This window comes from Zeus faber, assembly GCF_960531495.2.
Source record: "Zeus faber genome assembly, chromosome: 6".
Classification (NCBI taxonomy): domain Eukaryota; kingdom Metazoa; phylum Chordata; class Actinopteri; order Zeiformes; family Zeidae; genus Zeus; species Zeus faber.
The window spans coordinates 34,079,661-34,102,529 of NC_137201.1; the positions used below are offsets into that span (position 1 = coordinate 34,079,661).

Here is a 22,869-nt window from a genome sequence, read left to right on the forward strand (position 1 = left end):
TCGTCCGGAAAGAACGTCTCAGAAGGTTCATAAAAGGCACGGGCAGCGGGGGCCGGTGGACGGGGCCCGGCCGGCCCCGACCTGTCGTCCCCTTTATAAAACCCAAATGATGATGAATATTAACTGTGGGGGCGTTCATCAAAAACAATCATCGCCCGATTTCCCATTTCCTCCCTACGTTTTCCTCGCGCCCTATGGGCGTTCGACTGAGGGGGCGTGTCTATGATGTGTAGGCGGTGTATTTGCCCCACTCTGATTGGCTGCTGCACGGTGCAGTGTGCCGCGTCCCGCGCCGGAGACTCAGCCGCTGGCGGCGGTGGCAGCTCGGCAGGAAATGAGCTCTGGATTGGAGGAAGAAGGAGCCAATTCCTTCAGAAATGGCGACGCCTTCAACACAGGTGTAAATGAAGGTGTTCACCCTTTTTCTTCCCATTTGAATCATCGGTTGGAGTTATAAATGTAATTATTAATAATTATGATCATAATAATATGTTTTATTTGTACGGCACCCACCATTCATGGAACTCGCACAAACAGTAAATAAATGAAAGGGGAGATGAATTAAAACAACATACTTACAAAGAACAGAATAAAAAAAGATTTATATGAAAATATAATCAATCAAATTAAAAAAACATGTTTTTGTATTTATTTTTTCTTCCCACTCTCCTCATTCTCTCCTTCCTCCTCTCCTCATCCTCTCCTTCCTCCTTTCCTCCTCCTCTCCTTCCTCCTCTCCTCCTCCTCTCCTTCTTCCTCTCCTCATCCTCTCCTTCCTCCTCTCCTCATCCTCTCCTTCCTCCTCTCCTTCCTCCTCTCCTCATCCTCTCCTTCCTCCTTTCCTCCTCCTCTCCTTCCTCCTCTCCTCCTCCTCTCCTTCCTCCTCTCCTTCCTCCTTTCCTCCTCCTCTCCTTCCTCCTCTCCTTCCTCCTCTCCTTCATCCTCCCAGTGTCTTTTATTCCCAGCAGCAGGACCCCCACCCTGGGGGTCTTCTGGTCGGACCCACCCAGCTCCATCACTCCCCTTATTGAGGCATCTAAGCGGTCAAATGTCCCGGAGCAGCGAATCAGGTCGCGCTGGTCCTCCCCCTGGTCCTCCCCCTGGTCCTCCCCCTGGTCCTCCCCCTGGTCCTCCTCTGGTCCTCCCCCTGGTCCTCCCCCTGGTCCTCCCCCTGGTCCTCCCCCTGGTCGTCCCCCTGGTCGTCCCTGGTACTCCGTGGTCCTCCTCTGGTCCTCCCCCTGATCCTCCCGCTGGTCCTCCCCCTGGTCCTCCCCCCTTGGAGCTACTTAAGGGCCGGGCTGCGGCTCCCGGTGCTCCCACTGGCTCCCAGCGCTCCGTGAGGACTCATCCCGTCTCCCCGTGTTTGTTTTTGGACTCTTTGGAGGAACTCTAAGCCGCAGCCATGGACGCCATCAAGAAGAAGATGCAGATGCTGAAGCTGGACAAGGAGAACGCCCTGGACCGGGCCGAGCAGGCCGAGGGCGACAAGAAGGCGGCGGAGGACAGGAGCAAGCAGGTCGGCACCGCCGATCGATCCGGACTAATCACACCCATGGATGACTGGAGAAACCTCCCTTATGTCCAAATATGAATATGTTCAAAAGTTATGTCAGTGTAGACCATACTAACTTTTTAACTAGAAGTCAACTTTTTAACTAGAAATTAACTTTTTAACTAGAAATTAACTTAATGCACACAGGAGAAATAAACACGTTATGAAGAACAAAAATCAAATAATAATATATATATATATATATATATATATATATATATATATATATATTTTATATAGAAATTTATATATATATATATAAATGTATTTATCAATATTTTATATACATATTTATATATATATATAAATATTGTATATATTTTACATATATGTATGCATATATATATATATATATATTTATAGTGGTATTGTTATTATTACTAGAAGGCCTACTGTTATTAATGAATTATTATTATTGTTATTATTGTATTTTTATCGTTGTCATTGCAACTATAGAAATGATTAATATTCATAGTATTATTATTATTTTATCATTATTATTATTTTATTATTATTATTGTTGTCAGTGCAACTATTGACATCCTTAATTTTAAATGTATTATTAGTATTATCATTATTATTATTGCATTATTATTATTATTGTTGTCAGTGAAATTACGTATTAATATTATTATTATTATTATTTTATATTATTAATGGTATTATTATTATTATTATTATTGTTATTATTATGATTAATAATATTTATATTATTATTGTTGTTGTTGTCAGTGACATTATTGATATTAATATTATTATTGTTATTATTATTATTATTCATAAGTGTGATAATGCATGTATAAGTGTGACATGGTAACCTTGGTAACCTGCCTGCTGTCCAGTTAGAGGATGACATTAGGGAGTTGGAAAAGAAATTGCGCGTCACGGAGGACGAGCGCGACAAAGTGTTTGAGGAGTTCCAGAGCGCCGAGGAGAAGCTGCTGGCGGCCGGGGAGGGCGCCACCCAGGTACCGCTAACCGCTCTGCTTCTTCCCCTTCCTCCCCTGCTCCTTCCTCCTCCTCTTCCTTCCTCCTCTTCCTTCCTCCTCCGCCTCCTCCTCCTCCTCCTCTTCCTCCTCCCTCCACCGCCTCCTCCTCTCCTCTCCGTCGACCTGTCCGCCTGCCCTCACCCCGCCGCCCCGTGCGCTCCCACCTGGCGCCGTGCCCCCGGCAGCTGGAGGATGACCTGGTGGCTCTGCAGAAGAAGCTGAAGGGAACGGAGGACGAGCTGGACAAGTACTCCGAGGCGCTGAAGGACGCGCAGGAGAAGCTGGAGCTGGCCGAGAAGAAGGCCGCGGATGTGAGTGGGCCCCGGGGGGCGCACACGCACACGCACCTTTCCTGCTCACCTGCTCACCTGCTCACCTGCTCACCTCCCCACCTCCTCACCTTCACTTACACAGGACCCAGTGGGAGGTCCAGCTATTCAATGTGATGCGGCCAGTGGTGGGAGGGGTGGCTCTGACTTCTAATGAAGTAAAAGTACAAATACCCTGAGCACATTGGTGTTTCTACTTAATTGCAAGTATATAAGTACTTGCTCTTAAGTGTACCCTAGGTATTAAAAGTACTTATCTAGGATATACGAGGATATATACTCAGATATACTCGGATATACTAGGCTATACTAGGATATTCACAGATATACTCAGATATACTCTGATATACTAGGATATACTCGGATATACTAGGATGTACTTGGATATACTGGGATATACTAGGATATACTAGGATATACTGGGATATACGAGGATATTCTCAGATATACTCGGATATACTAGGATATACGAGGATATATTGGGATATACTGGGATATACTAGAATATACTGGCATATACTGGGATATACTAGGATATAACAGGATGTACTAGGATGTACTCAGATATACTGGGATATACTAGGATATACTAGGATATACTAGGATGTACTCGGATAAACTAGGATATACTGGGATATACTAGGATATACTGGGATATACTAGGATATAACAATATATACTAGGACATACTAGGATATACTAGGATGTACTCAGATACACTGGGATATACTAGGATATACTAGGATGTAGTTGGATATACTGGGATATACTAGGATATACTGGGATATACGAGGATATTCTCAGGTTTACTTGGATATACTAGGATATACTAGGATATACTAGAATATACTGGGATATACTAGGATATAATAGGATATACTAGGATATACTGGGATATACTAGGATGTACTGGGATATACTAGGATATACTGGGATACGCTAGGATGTACTGGGATATACTGGGATATACTAGGATATACTAGGATGTACTGGGATGTACTGGGATATACTGAGATGTACTAGGACGCACTAGGATATACTAGTATGTACTTCGATATACTCGGATATACTAGGATATACTCAGATATACCAGAATATACTAGGATATACTAGTATATCCTTGGATATACTAGGATATACTAGGATATACTAGGATATACTGGGATGTACTATTATATAATAGGATATAATACAATATACTAGGATAAACATATCCAATACCCTGAATAATAAAGGGTTAATTTAAAATAGAAATATAAGTCCAGATTGACTTTCATAACTAAAGTACCACGACTGTTTTAGAAATGTAGAAAGTATAGATATTTGTTTATACTTATCATATTTAAGTCAATAGCTCGTACTTGAAAAATGTGCAATTGCACAAGTGCAATAACAGTACTTGTACCTCAGTACTTCTCACCACTGGCTGCTATTAGGCCCCGAATGTGACTCCAATGGAAAGTGAAAAGTTCTTTCCTCTCAAAACTTGTTTCCGAGACTCCCTTCGTCCTAATGTGTAAAACTGTTCTTCACTTGGTGTTTTTACTCACAGTGCACAACTATAATCACTTCTGGATCGACACAAGGAAAGTAGGAGGATTTTAAAAAAGCAAAGTAATTCCTCTGACAGACTGGAGGGTTTTTAGCAGCCTCCAAATGTTTCATCCCTCAGTCTGGTCTGACTCTGCAGGGCAGACGGAGCCTCCTCGGGAGACAGAAGTCGCTAAATGTGCTGTTTCTGCAGCTCCTGCAGGGACGCTGGATAAATATAGATCAGTGCTTTATATGGTCAGGACAGAGCTGCGGCCTGCTGCTGCGACCAGGCTCAAACCAGCCACTTTAACAAGGAAAAAACAACAACTTTTTTTTTTTCATATATGACCCAAGTGGAAACTATACGACCACGTGAAGTTAATTTTCACCATCAAAAAATAAAGATAACAATTAGAGAATGATTTATAATATGAATCAGGACATGCATAGAAAATACATGTTTTAAGTTCATAGCATAGTTCAAGTTCGTAGTTTATAACTGTAACAACAAAGGATCCCTTGGTAGGATATAATATAATATAATATAATATAATATAATATAATATGATATAATATAATATAATATAATATAATATATTAGGATATAATATAATATAATATAATATAATATAATATAATAGGATATAATATAATATAATATAATATAATATAATATATTAGGATATAATATAATATAATATAATATATTAGGATATAATATAATATAATATAATATAATATAATATAATATAATATATTAGGATATAATATAATATAATATATTAGGATATAATATAATATAATATAATATAATATAATATATTAGGATATAATATAATATAATATAATATAATATAATATATTAGGATATAATATAATATAATATAATATAATATAATATAATATGATATAATATAATATAATATAATATAATATAATATAATATAATATATTAGGATATAATATAATATAATATAATATAATATAATATAATATAATATAATATGATATAATATAATATAATATAATATAATATAATATAATATAATATAATATATTAGGATATAATATAATATAATATAATATAATATAATATAATATAATATAATATGATATAATATAATATAATATAATATAATATAATATAATATAATATATTAGGATATAATATAATATAATATAATATAATATAATATAATATAATATGATATAGATTGATCTGAACTTCTAGAGTTGTCCGCCAGGGGGCGCTGGATCCCAGAGGAAGTGGGCGTGTCCGTGTCGTGTCGTGTCGTGTCGTGTCGTGTCGTGTCCGTGTCGTGTCGTGTCGTGTCGTGTCGTGCTCTGTGAGATGAATTTGCCTTGCGTCGTGTTTTCAAACAAGCAGTTGAGTCAAGTAACAAGTTGTTTGATTTGTCGTTTTCTTTTCAACCTACAAATAGTTTCTACGTGCGTCGCTGAGCGCTCCACCGCATGCCGCGTTCCGGAGACCTCGGAAAAAAAAAGAGCTCGCTCATTTGAAACGCGACTAAAGCGCCGTTCAGCTGCGTGTGTTGTTCAGCTCCGTGTGTTGTTCAGCTGCGTGTGTTGTTCAGCTCCGTGTGTTGTTCAGCTCCGTGTGTTGTTCAGCTGCGTGTGTTGTTCAGCTCCGTGTGTTGTTCAGCTCCGTGTGCTGTCAACGTCACCGCGGCTCCGAATGCGTGTCTGTGTTTTCCCGAACAGGCGCCGAGCCCTGGACGCCGCGGCGCGGTGACTCAGGGACGTAAATGCCGCCGCCGTCTTGGCACGGTCTTCAAAGTCCGCTCACCGCACTAGAGGCGACGAAACCGAAGCAACTGATGGAAAACAATATGAACATTGTGCTGCATGTGACGCACGACGCGTCGTCGACACCGAGGTTTAAAGGCTGAGAGATGAACGGGGGCAGAACAAAACTATTGTATATGCGGAACAATTAAGGGAGTACAGCTTTGTATAAATGATGAATAATTATCATTGTTTATACACAAGTGTACATCTTTATTTGTTACATGGATCAGTACCAAGCTGCAGCGTTTCCGACCGTGTCCCAAAGCCCTGAAATGCAGCGCTCAGCCAGACACCGCTTCAAGATGGCGGCGCTATGCGTCGTCCACTGACTCGGAATATTCCGATTTTCAATTTCCGTTGAACGCAGCATAAAGTGCATTCCGAAGCGTTGTGCGCTGCAGGTCAGGTGCGCGCTGCAGCTTTGGGTGGTGTTGCTGGCGTCTAGGCTGCAGCTTTGGGTGGTGTTGCTGGCGTCTAGGCTACAGATTTGGGTGGTGTTGCTGGCGTCTAGGCTGCAGCTTTGGGTGGTGTTGCTGGCGTCTAGGCTACAGATTTGGGTGGTGTTGCTGGCGTCTAGGCTACAGATTTGGGTGGTGTTGCTGGCTTCTAGGCTACAGGTTTAGGTTGGTGTTACTAGATTCTAGGCTGCGGGTGGAGGCTGCAGCTGCGGGTTTTAGCTGCTGCAGGTTCAGGTGTGATGGCTGGATCTGGATCGCTGGACGTGGTCAGACGGAAAATCAAATTCCTGCAAGAGCAGGCGAATGGGGCCGAGGAGAAAGCCGAGCGGCTGCAGGGAAACCTGGCGCTGGAGAGAAAACACAGAGAAGAAGTAAGACCGTTGCCTGCGGCTCCAAACCTTATTGTTTAAAAAGGGACCTCATCTTAAATGAAGCCTGATCTGCTGCTTTCGCCACAGTTTGAGCCAAGCGGATGCTCTGACACCGGTATCATTGTCTGTTAACTAAACAGTGGAGTTTCCTCGTTGTGACACATCGGATCATCTAGTTGGATCATTTACTTTGATAATATAGATGATAACGCTTGCAGCATTATATTAAAACTTAAAGACAGAGTTGTAGAGTTATTCAACTGAGAGCTGACAGCAGTGAAGCTTCATTTGCTCAGACTCTGGTGTGTCTGTTAAATCTCCTTATAAGGACATTTCATGCAACCTGCTTCCTCGTTGGTAGCAGCAGCAGCAAGGTGAACCTGAAGCTGAAACACTAATATTCAATCTAATCCAAGAAAACCCTTATTCGATAAGATAAGTCTTGGTTTATTTTAACGTCAGTGTGAAATGCCAAAATATAATCCCCAATGTTAATAAGAGTGAACAGGTTTCAAGAAAGGACTCGGGTGGAGTTGTATGACTAGAGTTGTAGTTCAACATCTCTAAAGGAGGGTTATATGTTCCATTCTTATACAGTTTGCTTCAGATTAAAACCTATGTTTGTGATCTATCTAATAACTTCTGTCGTTCTGCGTGTGCAGGTTTTGTGACGCCGTCGTCCGAGTAATTGTCCTGTTCCCTGCTAAATGTCTCCAGGGCCCAGTAATGAGGCGGTGTGTTCAAGTTAAGCTCAACCTGGGGATTACTTTAAATGATCACACAGGATCAGTGAGAGCAGCCCCTCAGGACGACACAGCCACTCAACTCAGACACGGAAATAAAAATGCGACCGCACCAATAATTAAAAAATCCAGAGTCTCCTGCTTCCTTTGTGTTGATACCGGTATTTTTTTTCCACATAATGTCAGATTCAGGTTCCGTGTGTCCGTTGACAACCTTCCTCTGCAGCTCTCCTGACCTCTGACCTCTCCCCCCCCCCTTCAGGCTGAGAGTGATGTCGCTTCCCTTAACAGACGCATCCAGCTGGTTGAGGAGGAGCTGGACCGCGCGCAGGAGCGTCTGGCCACCGCCCTGACCAAGCTGGAGGAGGCTGAGAAGGCTGCAGATGAGAGCGAGAGGTGGGCTGCAAGGACGGCCGGACCCCGGGCCGCCCCCCCGCGGTGTTCCAGAGACCTGACATGTCCAGCCGGGGTTGGAGGAAAGGCCTCGTGCCTCTGTCTCCATCACTTTGCTTGGGGTGATAATACCCGTGGGGCAGAGATTTCAACATAACGGCCACCACAAAGCCATCAGACTTTTACTTTGAAAAGCCAATATTAAAGCTCCACCTAGCGGTGTTGGTGTGCAGTTGTCACGTGGGGCGTCACGATTCCCATTCAGAATTGAGATCCCATCGAAATGAGCGCTGGATTTCGAACTCGGAAATGATAATTAGGTTCGTGATTCTCTAATGTAATAAAAATCATTTGTAATAAACAAATGCAGCGTGTGCTGGGGGGCGTCGACTGCGGCTCGCCCCGGCTCCTAACGCACTTTCATGAAATTGGGTTCGGGGGGCCGCCGCAGAGGGGTCTGCCGCAGAGGGTTGCCTTCCTGCATTACGCGGGAAGGCAACTCGGACAGAATTCGAATATTACAAAAAAAACAAAAAACATCAGTTCAATATAAGTTCGTCCAGGCTTTGACTCCTTGTGTTTCCTTCTCCTCCCCCAGAGGCATGAAGGTCATTGAGAACAGAGCCATGAAGGACGAGGAGAAGATGGAGCTGCAGGAGATCCAGCTGAAGGAAGCCAAGCACATCGCCGAGGAGGCCGACCGCAAATATGAGGAGGCGAGTTTTCCCCTCCCGCTCGTCCAGACCTTCAGCTGAATCAGCGTTCCGCAGGATCCAGAACCCCGCTCCGCAGTGCAGCTGTTTCCACACCGTCGGATTCCCAAACTCACATTCTAAATCATTTCACATACTTGCAGTGACGTGCGAGCCGCGGATTTCCAACGGGTTGTTACTCAAAACGTCAAATCCTCCGAGGATCAGGATTAATATCTTTCTCAAACAACCACACGAGCCCCGGCCAACGACTTTCATTCTGTGTGCTGCTGCGATGCTTTAAAGGCGCTCTGCGAGAGCGTCTCTGGTCTTACGTTTCTCAAGGTGTCTCACCTCTGCGTGAGCGCTCCGTGTGCAGCGTCATCTGATTTAAATGGGGTCATGATTCCAGTGGTCGGTTCAGGAACGCTCGTGGTGTAACCGCTTCCTGTCGTGCACCCACAGGTCGCCCGTAAGCTGGTGATCATTGAGAGCGACCTGGAGCGCACAGAGGAGCGCGCTGAGCTTTCAGAAGGGTGAGACCTGTCGTCCTGCGCCTCCTGCACCTCCTGCACCTCCTGCACCTCCTGCACAGCACCCATGGCCCCTCACACTTCTGTCCGAAAACGCAGGAGATTTGTCCCCGTTTGGACGGTCACTGCCGCTCTGCATGCGTCGCTCTGCATGCGTCGCTCTGCTTTCAACGTTTGTTTGTGTTTGTTTCCTGGTGGGCTTCCTTGCGCGGCGTCCGCTGAGGAGGGAGGGAGAGGATCTGAGTAGGATCGGGGGCGTCAGGCTTTTGGGAGCGGCAGCGGTACCCGAGCGAGCGGCGAGCGCGCCCACCGCGCGCTCGGGTACCGCTGCCGCGACGCCGGGCTGTAATAGGCCGGCGCTTCCCACGTGACTTGAGCGAAGCCGGCGCGCCGCCCGGAGCGTCTCCCTCCTGCTGCTCCGGCTCCGCTTCGCTGGACGCCTCCTCGTCTCCAGCTTGGCAGGGCTCCACCTCACAGGATGGGATGGAGACGGTGAAATGGAATCTGTCAGGAGGTGAAGTTCGTTTCCCCCAAGGAGCCCTTAACACAGAGCACGATAAAGGAAAACTGTGGTGTTTTTACACCACAACGTTATTATTATTATTATTATTATTATTATTATTATTATTATTATTATATGATTGTTGGCACCAACTCTAGGGATTGGCATCAGAATCTTTTAAATTGATCCAGACTTGGGCCAAGTACTGAAGTTATCCCAATGATGGAGAAATAATAATTAAATGGAGCCGAGTTTTCCTTGTAGTGCACGGACGACACCGTGACGATCACCATGTCGCTATGAACTCAGAGTCGGACTGAAGCTGGTCGGCCTCAGTGGTTGTCATGGGAACAACGTCAACAGCCTCTTTCCCTCTTCATCATATTTGGTTCCGGTGAAAGCAAGGAACCATTTGGCAGGAATGGCAGCTGGTAAAGATATGAGATCATCAATCTGATATCTTGATGAATCCCTGGAGCTGCACGTGCTTCTCTGCTTGCGCCGCGACGTCCGTCAGTGAGAAACTCAACTGCAAAGTGATTGAGACTCAACTTGGTTGGCGAACGCTGGTACATGCTGGTACATGTTGGCACAAGCTGGTACACGCTAGTACACGCTGGTACACGTTGGCACAAGCTGGCACACGCTGGTACACGCTGGTACACGTTGGCACAAGCTGGTACACGCTGGTACACGCTGGTACACGCTGGCACAAGCTGGTACACGCTGGTACACGCTGGTACACGCTGGTACACGTTGGCACAAGCTGGTACACGCTGGTACACGCTGGTACACGTTGGCACAAGCTGGTACACGCTGGTACACGCTGGTACACGTTGGCACAAGCTGGTACACGCTGGTACGCGCTGGGACGGTCCCGGCGCCTGCTCGGCCTCCTCTCAACCTCCTTGCTTCTCATTGGTCCTGTCTCTCCCCCTCCTCAATCTCCAGTAAATGCTCTGAGCTGGAGGAAGAGCTGAAGACCGTGACCAACAACCTCAAGTCACTGGAGGCCCAGGCCGAGAAGGTCAGTGGGAACGCGGCCTCCCCGCGGCGGCACGGCCGCGTTCCGCTCTTTTTAAAAAGATGACCTGCGGTGTCGGTTCCGACCCGGGGGTGTGGATCCGGGCCCGTTGTTTGACTCTTCCCCCTCCTCCCCTCTCGCTCCGCAGTACTCCCAGAAGGAGGACAAGTACGAGGAGGAGATCAAGGTCCTCACCGACAAGCTGAAGGAGGCAAGTGGCTCCGCGCCCGGGGAGCGGTCATGGGCCGTCGCGGCGGCATCGACGTTTTGGCTGAAGTTGTGTTTCTCACGCCTCTGTTTCCCCGCCACAGGCTGAGACTCGCGCCGAGTTCGCTGAGCGATCGGTCGCCAAGCTGGAGAAGACCATCGACGACCTGGAAGGTACGGCTTTCTCGTTCTTTCCTCCTTCGCGGCTTTCGTTAATATCGCTGTCGTCGGCCATTTTGCTTGTTGTGCTCGTGCTCCGTGGTCTCGTGCGGATTGGTCGTCCTTGCTCTTAAGAGTAAACCCCGCCCCCCCCTCCTTTCTGCCGTTCTGTTATCTGCAAATCTTGACTCGCCTTCCTCCTTATTCCCGCGACTTCCTTCTTTCCAACCCGGTCGCACGTCTGCTGCGGTGTGGCCGGGGCAGCAGTGAGGGCGGGGCCGGCGTTTAGTTTGGCCATAGGAAGCGGTTGTCAGCAAGTTCCCGCCGCTCGAAAGGACGTCGGCGTTGCAATCAAACCTCCGCGTTGGTGGAAAGGAGTTTTGGGGGTTAAGCGGTCGCAGGGGCCGAGGGCGCGGGCGACACGCCGGACGCAGGAACGGATCCTGACGTTTCTGAAAACAAGGAAACACCGTCACCTGTCGTAGACGTTTGGTTTTCTTATCCATTCTGTCATTTTCTGGTATAACTCCTTCTTTTTTTCCCCCTTTTTCCATTCTGTCCATCTCTCTCTCTCTCTCTTTCCGTCTGCTGGTCTGTTTACCTCCCGGATGCTCCACCCTTCACCTCCGCCCCATCTACACCCCCCCACCCCACCCCCTCCGCTCCGCCCACCATTAGATGAGTTGTACGCCCAGAAACTCAAGTACAAGGCCATCAGCGAGGAGCTGGATCACGCCCTCAACGACATGACCTCCATGTAATACTCAAACCCTCGCACCTGCTGTGCCTGCCTGTCTGACCCCCCCCCCCCGACCCCCCGACCTCTGACCCCCCCGACCTCTGACCCCCCCGACCCCTGACCTCCAGATCCGTCACCCCACTCCCCCCCCCTCCGGGTTCATGACGAACCCTCCATGTCAACTCCGTCCATCTGCTGTTTCTGCTCCTACAGTTCTGCACGGATCTCCAAACTGTGCAGCTCTGGGTTTTCTATACAGTCCTAAAAACATGTTTACATCCACAACTTTATATGGGTGGATGAGTGGGTGGATGGCTGGATGGATGGAAGGATGAGTGGGTGGATGGCTGGGTGTATGGATGGATGGAAGGATGGATGGATGGAAGGAAGGGTGGATGGATGAAAGGATGGGTGGGTGGGTGGATGGATGAAAGGATGGGTGGGTGGATGGGTGGAAGGATGAAAGGATGGGTGGATGGGTGGCTGGAAGGGTGGATGGATGGCTGGAAGGGTGGGTGGATGGATGGCTGGAAGGATGGGTGGATGGATGAAAGGATGGGTGGGTGGGTGGATGGATGAAAGGGTGGATGGATGGATGGATGGATGGAAGGGTGGGTGGGTGGGTGGGTGGGTTAAATACTCAATGAAAAGTGTTTTCCTGGTGTTGGACCTGGAGCTCGGTGTGTGCGGGTGGAGCACAGGGTGGAGGCCTGCTCCACTTTTCAACCTTTATTTGTGTGCGAGTTGCATTTTCCAGTCACAAAAATGTTGAAAGCTCTTGAGTTGAAAATGTCGTGAGGTGGAGGTGGAGGTGGAGGTGGAGCATGTTCACACCTGTTGAAATGCACTCGCACACAATGTTGAAAGTTCAATTTAAACATTTTCATTTCAACCAGTGGTGGAAAGGAAGGAAGTAGAAGTACTTTTACTAGAGTAATATACTGTCCAGGTATTTGTACTTTTACTCAAGTAAAACTACAAATTCTACTTCTACTATCCTACTACTATAATCCTACTACTATCTTCTACTATGATCCTACTACTGTCCTGCTTTTATAATCCTACTGATCCTACTACTATGATCCTACTACTACTAATCTACTATCTACTATTATGATCTTTCTACTATGATCCTACTATTCTACTACTATAATCCTATGATCCTACTTCTATGATCCTACTACTACTATCCTACTACTATTCTACTATGATGATCCTACTACTATTCTATTACTATAATCCTACTACTATAATCCTACTACTACTATCCTACTACTGTCCTACTACTAAGATCCTCCTACTACTATTCTACTACTCCTGTTGTACTCCTCCTCTAACGGCACGCTGTGATTGAAGCCCCTGGTTTGCAACCGCGTGTTTCCCATCATGCACTGGGGTTTGCTGCGTTTCGCTGCCTTTGGCTCCGTGTCGTCATCGCTCGCTCTCTGTTCCTCACAGATAAAGGTTCTGGTCCAGACGCCTCCCTGCGGCCCAGCGCTGCAGCCTGCCCTCCACCTCCTGCACCCCATCTGTCCTTCCTCTCCTCCACCTCCTGCACCCCTTCTGTCCTTCCTCTCCTCCACCCCCTTCTGTCCTTCCTCTCCTCCACCCCCTTCTGTCCTTCCTCTCCCCCCCCCCTTCTGTCCTTCCTCTCCTCCACCCCCTTCTGTCCTTCCTCTCCTCCACCTCCTCCACCCCCTTCTGTCCTTCCTCTCCTCCACCCCCTTCTGTCCTTCCTCTCCTCCACCTCCTCCACCCCCTTCTGTCCTTCCTCTCCTCCACCTCCTTCTGTCCTTCCTCTCCTCCACCTCCTTCTGTCCTTCCTCTCCTCCACTCTTCTGTCCCATCCCTTGTACAGAATCCCAGACTCTTTCTGTGTTGTGTAAAGAATAAAGCTCCTTCCTCCGTGTCAGCATCGTCTCTTTACTTCGTCTTTTTTTTCCTTCATTTTCTTTTTTTTCGATGTAATTTCTCCGTCAGCACCAGCACCAGCACCAGCCCTCATCCCTAAGATCTGTATTTCCATCCGCTTCCCGTTGTGCGTCTCAGAGAACCGCCGGACACGTCTCTAGAAGCCGCGGCTTTTTATTGCGTCGGTCTTCCTGCGCGTTTCCGTCCCCTCCGCTCCTTTTCCCCCCGTTTCCCACGGCGACGACGGCGTCTTCCCGGAGCCGATGCGGCTTCGCAGCAGAGGCTTGGAGCCCAGGACGTGGTGCTGTGCGGGGGCCCTTAGGAGAGCGGGGGACGTTGTCCGTAGGGTTTGGTTGGAACTGGGTGGAGGAGGAGTTTGGCATCTGATGTGGGTGGTTCTGTGATGCAGCAGTTGGGGTGGAGGGTGTTTGCACGAGACACTTCATTCCGTCACTTATCGAAATAAATACAGAGCATCTGCTCCAGAGAAGGGGAAACATGACCCCTAGTGGTCAAACACCGTCACTGCCCGACGGCGGCTCCTTGGTTCTGTGCCCGTCCGCAGTTTAACACCAGTCAAACCAGCGAGGCCGGGGGTCCTGGGGGCCACCGGCCAGGTTGTCTCCCCCCGAGGGGCCGCGTTGACCATCGAGGGAAAAACAAACTGTCGCACGATTTTATGTTTAACACCACATCAGGGAACTTCCTCATTTAAACATCTGTTAAAGATAATAAACATCTTCCGTTCTCTCATTCTGTTTGGGTTAATTAAGCGTCGTCATTTTAAAATAAATTTTTGGGGCCGATTTAACAATATGTCACCGGCCTGTAGGGCCGGATGTGGCCCCCGGGCCGGTGGTGTGATCCCCCAACGTGATGACTGTCGCTTGGTCTTTATAAAGTACAGGTTTAGTTTCACTCAGGACACTTTGGCGGCGACGGGGGTTTGACCCAACACTCTGCTGCTTCTCCTAACGCTGAACTGTCTCTTTGCTTTGCCTCTTCACAAGGAATATTTTGACCGAAATGTCACCGTACGCACGACATTCCTTCAATTCTCTTATATAAAAAAAACAAAAACAAAAAAAAAAACACCAACCGCACGGAGGAGTCTGACGTCCCGTGACGGAGAGGTAGGTTTCCTCCCGCTCCGCTGCTCTCCCCTGATCTCCTCTCCTTCTTCTCCTCTTTCCTTCTTTTCTTGCTCCTCCTCCCTCGCTGCGTCCGGCCGCACAGACGGCCTCCACCTGCGGCTGGAGACAACCCGCCACCTCTCTAACCAGCTGAGGGCCGCTCTGAGCGAGGAGGGCTGACGACTCGGCCGCCGAGCCGTCGTGCGCGTGCGGCGCCTGCTCCGCTTGGGAGCCGCGCCGCACGCGCGCACGACGCCAGGGACGTTGCGAGTGACTGACTTTTGATGTCAATTCTTAGAAGCCAAACACCCTGACATTATATAATCACGTTGTTTTTAGATATTTTACACTGTTTCTGTGAAACGTAACGTGCGGCAAAACATCCGGTTTATGCACGAGCTCCTTGACGTCTCAACGGCGTCTTCTGACGGCGTGGAGGTGCTGGGGGCCTGACGCAATAACTCACATTTAGTTTGGATGTGAACGACCGGGGGCTGGATGCCCGTCCAGCACGCGGTGCTGATCCGCCTCTTTAACCTGTCCATCTGCTTTTAACAGAGAAACTGTCTCACGCTAAAGAAGAAAACCTGGACATGCATCAGATGCTGGACCAGACTCTGATGGAACTGAATAACATGTGAAAACACACACACACACACACACACACACACACACACACACTTTGTGGTTTGGGCTTCCTCTCGTGCACGTTGCTTCACGGCGGTGAACAACAAACAGCCAGATGCTTCTTCTTGCACCAACCTGCTTTCTGTCAAACTCCACCAGGGAACATGGAAAAGGGAAAGCGTACGATTCCCTCAACTCGACCCGGACTGAGAGACTCAATCCTTTTGCAAACGTTAGTCTTGTATGTACGTGTGTGTTCATACATGTACATCCATCCTAGTGGTAATGACAACAAGAATACATGAAGCACTTCAGTACACATTCTAAATCTTTAAGTGTGAGTGTTTTAAATACGTCCTGTTTCCCCCCCCAGAAGTTACCTCAAAGTCAAAGTACCTGGACCTAGTTGAGGTCTGTGTGTACTGGTGCTACTGTGTTATCAAGCAGTTTGAGAAAGATACAACATCCATTCTGGACTTTTCTTAAGGTCAACATTTCTTTTTCTGTCTTGTTACCGAAAACAGTTGCTAGGATCGCTCCAGCTCCCAAATTATATTTATTTCTTTTTTTTTTTTTTTTTCCTCTCATCTGGTTGTGCATTATTGTTTGCATTGTTTTATTAATGTAGATGTTTCAAGTGTATGCCATATTTTAAATGTACGATAATAAATTTGAATATAGGCACTTTTGACTTTTTCTAACTTGCTTTGTGTTGTGTCTTGCATTCCATTGAACGTCAGATTAGCCTGCACAACCTGTGCTGTCAGCGTGCACAGGTTAAAAACAAACAAAACAACGTCCAATTCCTCTGACTCGTTTGTCAGGAAACAAAGCTCCCGGTGGCAGCAGGTCCTTCCTCATCACATCATACGACACTGCCTCCCAGATCTAGAGGCTGCGATTCAAGAAAAATATCACATTTAATTCCATAGCAAATGTGAACATATGGGCAAGTTACATGTCACAGAACCAAAGCTCCAACGCACATCGGGTTATGGGATGTCTGCAGCGTGAGCCTCCTGCCACCAGGGGGCGCGGAGCGACACCAGCAGCAAGTTGAGCGACGCAACTGAAACGTAAACAGTGACTTATCCCAAGTTACTAACTCTTTATATTCAGCAGTCATCCTGACATCACACCAATTGTTTTTATTTTTGTCAGTTCGTGATTCAAGAATAAATATAAAATGATAAAATACAATTCCATAACAAATATGTATAATTTGTTGTGTTTATGAATTATAAAAAAAAAAAAAAAATACAATCAAAAGGACAAATTAAACATGTAATCGTGTTTGTAAAGATGTTCAATACATTTTTTTTATTGCTTGGTTTTGGTTAAAAGTGATTCATTTCGACTGAGCGCTGGGCGATCGATGTTTCCTGAATCCTGGTTCGAATACTGTTGTCTGGATCAGAAACCAAAACAGGAAGTAAGTCTGTTAGCCGCTAGCCGTTAGCTGCTAGCTGCTAGCCACTACCTGCTGACCGCTAGGTGTTAGCTATTAGCTGTTAGCTGCAGGTGCCATGTCGCCGTGGTTTTCGCTCCGGCTCTGGCCCCGGCACCGTCTTGCGGTGTTCGGACGCTCTTCCTCGGACCCGCAGCCCCCGCTCCGAGGCTACTCCTCCGTAGGCTCCGGGTCCAGAGCGGCGCTCAGGGGCTACGATGTGACTGCGGGTGTAGCATTAGCATTGAGACAGTACACCCAGACCGCCAGCAGCCTCTGCGGCGGCGGAGCTCCAGACCCGGGGAGGGGCAGCAGATACTGGGCTGCTATCACCGCCAGCAGGGACCTGGTGCAGCGGGTGAAGGTAGGAGTGCAGGTACACCATGTTGTTTTGCACTCACTTTCTTTCTTTTTTAAATGCTCCACATAGATTTCTATTTTTTATATAGTTTTTATTTTAATTTTATATTTATTTTATAGTTATTCTCATAACCCAAACCACAAAGTGACCTCATAACCCTAACTACAAAGTGACCCCAATATTCAGCTGCTCTTGGTTCAACTGACACGTCACATATCTGGTTCCAAAATGAAGGAGATTCACAGGAAGACGCCTTATGACGTCATCGTATTGTTCACTATAAATGGTGTTCACGGTGAGACGCTTTATGACGTCATCGTATTGTTCACTATAAATGTACTGATTGTGATTGAGAAGGTGCAGTTGGACCGTGTCCAGTGTGCGGCGTGGACTCGGTCACTCTGTAGTGTTCAGACGTCACCAAACTATGGATTTATGTGAATGTTTATATAACTTCTTACCTGGTAGATGTCAGTAGATCTGTTAGATTGATCATTTAAACCCGTGCTCCACATTACTTTGCCGGATTCATGACAAAATGTAATAAAAAATCTTTAAAATGTCGTCAACACTGACATGTGTGACTGAGTGATGCGTCCAAGATCCAGCGACGCGCCAGAAAAATAGAAGCCGTGCAAAGTACTCACAGAATTACTGCAACATTTTTTATATTTTATGGAACGTAACTGGAAACATAACTTACTTAAATGTAATCTGATTGAAAAAACAACTTTATAAATAAATTGTGTAAGTTAGACTGCTATCGTAAATCAACGTGAATACGTCATAATTGAGGTATACAAGACAACGCCATCTACCGTCTCTCCAGATGTACTTCAATGCAAAAAGTTAAGTTATAGCAATGACAAGATATAGTTTAAAATCAAATACTTTGTTGTAATAAATTACATGTATAAACATTTTTCTACACCTAAACTTTATAAACTGTAATTAAAAGGCAGAAAGTCTTTGTGTGATTAACAAGTTATTCCATAATAGTTTTAATTCCAAATTAGTGTCGAGAGTCATTACAATGTCAGTCATGCACCATTCTAACGACCTGCTTCAATACAACTAAATGACATTTCCGCCATCCAATGATGCATTTCACATAAAACAAAGAGAACTGTTTGTTGGGGTTTGTTGTCCCCGAAGTGGAAGAGGGCGTGCTAACAGGACGTGGTGCTAACAGGACGTGGTGCTAACAGGACGTGGTGCTTACAGGACGTGGTGCTTACGGGACGTGGTGCTTACGGGACGTGGTCCTTACGGGACGTGGTGCTTACGAGACGTGGTGCTTACGAGACGTGGTGCGGACGGGGCAAGACAAGCACTCTACCCAAGAGGCCGGACACGTCACGGTGGGAGCACACCTAAGCGCCGATAGAGCAAAACCATTTCATTATTTGCCCGCGAGCCTTTAAGTTGTCCTTTTGGCCCAAGAGCCGCATTTTGTTTCAACACTGCAAATAAATACACGCCAACCGCCGCTGTTTCCCCTCCACCTCGCTCCTCTCTCTCATTCCCAGAACACACCTCTACTGCACCTAAAACCAATAAGCTGGACCCCGTGCATTGTTGCCTGCAGCTATTATTATTATTTTTCTCCTTGGCATTTTTGGGGCAAAAAGTGTCTGTAACACAAGAACCACAGGACCCACAAACACGGTTGAGGTCTCGTTAGAACTGGGAAGTAACAGACATCCCGTGGTTCAAGTTTAATTCGTATTGATCCACATTCAGAGCAGGAATGATTGAGAAACCGATTAAATTTGACTGGAGGTAGCCGAACGTTTGTGCATGGTTGACACGCCGACGTTCGGAAACTTCCGGCCGAGGCGTGGATGGTTATGAGTTTGGAGTAAGACGCTAGATGTGGCATTGTGGTAGTTGTAACATACAAACTGTGTGAATCTATGATGCATTTTAAGTACTCGGGACGAATCGGAAAACTAGTACCCCGAAAACTATAAATAATAACAAACACTTCAACCCTTTCTGGATTGCATGGAATCATAACTCATCAAAAAACTTGGACAATCAAAAATTATAATCCACAAAAAGTCTACACCACATCTAGTCCACTCCAGCTGTGCGAGTCCATGATGCATTTCATGTACTGAGAACGTATCGGAAAACATTATCCGGAAAATTATATGTAATCACGGAGAGTCATCAACGCTTTCCGGGTTTCATGGATTCGCAACTCGGGTCAGAATCAGGCTGACTACGTATAGTCTGATCCCGGATCACTGAAAATCTGCAAAATGTTATACGTACCTAGCACTACTAAAACAGACCCTGTGTATTGCTGCCTGCAGCTATATTTATTATTATTACTGTATTTCCATTTCCTCTTATGTGAGTTATTATCTCTTCATGGTCATTTATGGTCAGTTGTCTTATTCCCAGGATGAGGTCTGTGCCCCCGGAATGGTGATCGGGGTGTCAGTGGATGGCGTGCAGGTCTGGTGTGAAGGTCGGTGTTCTGTAAGAAATATTTCTATACGTTTTGTATTAATTCGAAATGAAAATGTCACCGTTTATGTCAAACGTGATTTTCACGCAGGATTTGGTTACGCTGATTTGGAGAACCGCATTCCGTGCCGACCGGAGACCGTGATGCGGATCGCCAGCATCAGCAAATGCCTCACAGCGGCTGCTGTCGCTCGTCTCTGCGAAGAAGGAAAACTGGAGCTGGACGTCCCGGTCCAGAAGTATGTCCCAGAGTTCCCTGAGAAGAAGTTTGGCGGAGAAGATGTAAGTTCCTTGAATTCTGCAGATCCACCGGCCAGGTTGCCCACGATGTCCAACTCATCTTCTACATCCAACACCGAGGAAATGTTCATACGCTTCTGATTTCTTACTACTTGTGCCTTTCAGGTCACCATCACCCCTCGCATGATTCTCTCTCACCTCAGTGGAATTCGGCACTACGAGAAAGATGCAGAGAAGCTGAGAGAGGACCGGGAGAAGGCCAAGAGACCACTAAGACCGCCACACAAAGAGGAGAAGACGTCGAATGAAAAGGAAGAGAAACTTAACAGGGAAAACAGTGCTGCAAAGAGCAAAGAAAGCAAAACGGCGCAGAAGAAGAAGGAGTTTGAGCACACGGAGTACTACCTTAAAGACAACTTTGAAAACGTCATCCAGGCCTTGGACCTGTTCAAGGAGGATCCATTAATTTTCAAACCTGGTGAGAAATCAAGAAAAAACACGTTTTCTCTCCCTCGTAGAAAGTGTATTTATGAGGCCATAAGTTTAGATGCCGTCGGCCTGTTATATTTCTAACAGTGTTTTTAAAACAGGCACCACCTTCCTGTACTCCACGCACGCCTTCACGCTACTCAGCGCCGTGGTGGAGCGGGCGGCGGGCCAGCGCTTCCTGGATCACATGATGAGCCTGTTCCGTGAAGTGGGAATGCTCAACACCGTGCCTGACGAGAACGATCCGATCATTTACCACCGCTCCAGGTAACCTGCAACCAAGCGCCTCTTATACAACCATTAAATCGACCTTCTGTGTCATGTTATTCATTCATTCTCTAAGGAGCCATTTAATAAATCAGAATCAGAGTCTTCGTTATTGCTTAAGTAAGTTTACATGTACAAGGAATTTGTCTTGGTGTTCGGTGCATACATGAAACATAAATGTAACGCCACCGTGTGTGGCACGGTGGCGCAGTGCATTGCACTGCTGCCTCACAGCAAGAAGGTCCTGGGTTCGATTGTTGTGTCGATGTTCTCCCCGTGTTCACATGGGGTTTCCTCCACCTCACGTCAGTAAGGACCCCCACCAAAAACATGCACCCATCATGGTCTGACCAGCGATGGACACTTATCACCTGGTCCCCGGGCGCGTCCACGTACGCTGCCCACTGCTCCTGGCTGTGCCCCCGGAGGAAGGACAAGCCAGGATGGGTCAAAAGCAGAGGAGCCATTTCACCGGCCACCATCAAGCATGTGCATGTGTGTGTGTGTGTGCAAGCATGTGTTGTGGAGTGTCGTGTGACAAATAAAGACTGTTTCTTCTTTCTTTCTTCTTCTAAAACAATAGGTAAAATATAAAAGAATATGTAAAATAAGACTGTTTCTTTTGTTTTGTTTTTTTAAATAAAGCTGTACAGTTTGTGCAGGAATGTGCAAATGTTCAGTCTAAAGTGTAACAGTTTGTGCAATGTCCACGTATAATAGTCCAGAAGAATGAGCAATGTGCGTTAATGTAACACATTAACATTCCCATTCAATTTAAGGCGTACAGGCTGTGTAGTATCTATGGGGGGTCGGTTTCAGTGGGGGTCCTGGGCCTTGTTGATGAAGCCAGTTGCAGACAGGAAGAAACTGTTCTTGTGGGGAGAGGTTTAGAGGCTTTGGCCTTGTTGGAGCATCCTCCTGCCGGAGGGAAGGGTTTCAAACAGGTTGTGTCCAGGGTGGGAGGGGTCAGCCACAATCTGAACTGCACGCCTCAGGGTCCTGGAGGCGTACAGGCCCTGGAGGCGTACAGGCCCTGGAGGCGTACAGGCCCTGGAGGCGTACAGGTCCTGGAGGCGTACAGGCCCTGGAAGGCGTACAGGCCCTGGAGGCGTACAGGTCCTGGAGAGATGGTAGATTGCAGCCAATCACCTTCTCAGCAGAGGGAATGACACGCTGTAGTCTGCCCTTGTCCTTGGTGGTTGCAGCAGAGTACCAGATGGTGATGGAGGAGGTGATTGCAAAATAATCCCCTTCAGGCTGATCCAGACCTGATCACACGGTCTGGGGTTATTCTGCTGCGATAATGATCCTGTGGCTGCACATTATCCCTTACTTTGCTGTTGATGGTTTTTTTCCCGTTTTGACCTCTTGGTGCTGAGGTTGTGATACAGAGATGTAGCTGCTGTAGTAAATCCAGTTTTTAATTGTGATTTTTCTTTTCTTACAGATATTATCACCTCAGCAAGAAAGGGCACGTTGTGAACTGCCCATACGTAGACAACTCCTACAAGTGGGCGAGTGGAGGCTTCCTTTCCACCGCTGGAGATCTGCTGTTGTTTGGTAATGCCTTGCTGTACAGCTATCAGCTTGCCCACCTGAAAGACACCGGCGGCCTCCTGCCGGGCCTCCTCAAACCCCACATCGCCCGCGACCTGTGGGCCCCGGTGGACAGGACCACAGATGACAGTTGGATTAAGGATGGTCTGTACGCCCAAGGCTGGTTAGTGGTGGAGAAAATGCAGAAGTACGGCCAGTGTAGGAGGCGCAGGCACTATGTGACACACACAGGGGGTGCTGTGGGGGCTAGCAGTGTGCTATTAGTTTTACCCGGTGAAAGGACGGTTGATCCTCAAATCCCGACCCCCGTCCTCCCCAAGGGGATC

The 22,869-nt window shown here is 46.9% G+C and overlaps 1 protein-coding gene across 4 annotated transcripts; it reads left to right on the plus strand.

Moving 5' to 3' along the window:
- Positions 1-1,304: 1,304 nt before the first annotated feature.
- tpm1 (tropomyosin 1 (alpha)) lies at positions 1,305-16,388 on the plus strand (the record flags this gene model as incomplete). Of its 4 annotated transcripts, none has more annotated exons than XM_080002568.1 (10): positions 1,305-1,516; positions 2,395-2,520; positions 2,727-2,852; positions 8,047-8,180; positions 8,776-8,893; positions 9,335-9,405; positions 10,856-10,931; positions 11,077-11,139; positions 11,240-11,309; positions 15,636-16,388. In XM_080002568.1, exons 1-10 carry the CDS (start codon positions 1,403-1,405, stop codon positions 15,716-15,718), a joined length of 981 nt encoding a protein of 326 aa, XP_079858694.1. In that variant the 5' UTR covers positions 1,305-1,402. The 4 variants fall into 4 exon arrangements, with proteins under 4 accessions (XP_079858694.1, XP_079858695.1, XP_079858693.1 ...); XM_080002569.1 differs by lacking the exon at positions 15,636-16,388 and adding an exon at positions 11,973-12,055 and having other exon boundaries at positions 1,306-1,516; XM_080002566.1 differs by lacking the exons at positions 2,395-2,520; positions 15,636-16,388 and adding exons at positions 11,973-12,051; positions 13,492-13,945 and having other exon boundaries at positions 1,309-1,516.
- Between the last annotated feature and the right edge of the window lie 6,481 nt (positions 16,389-22,869).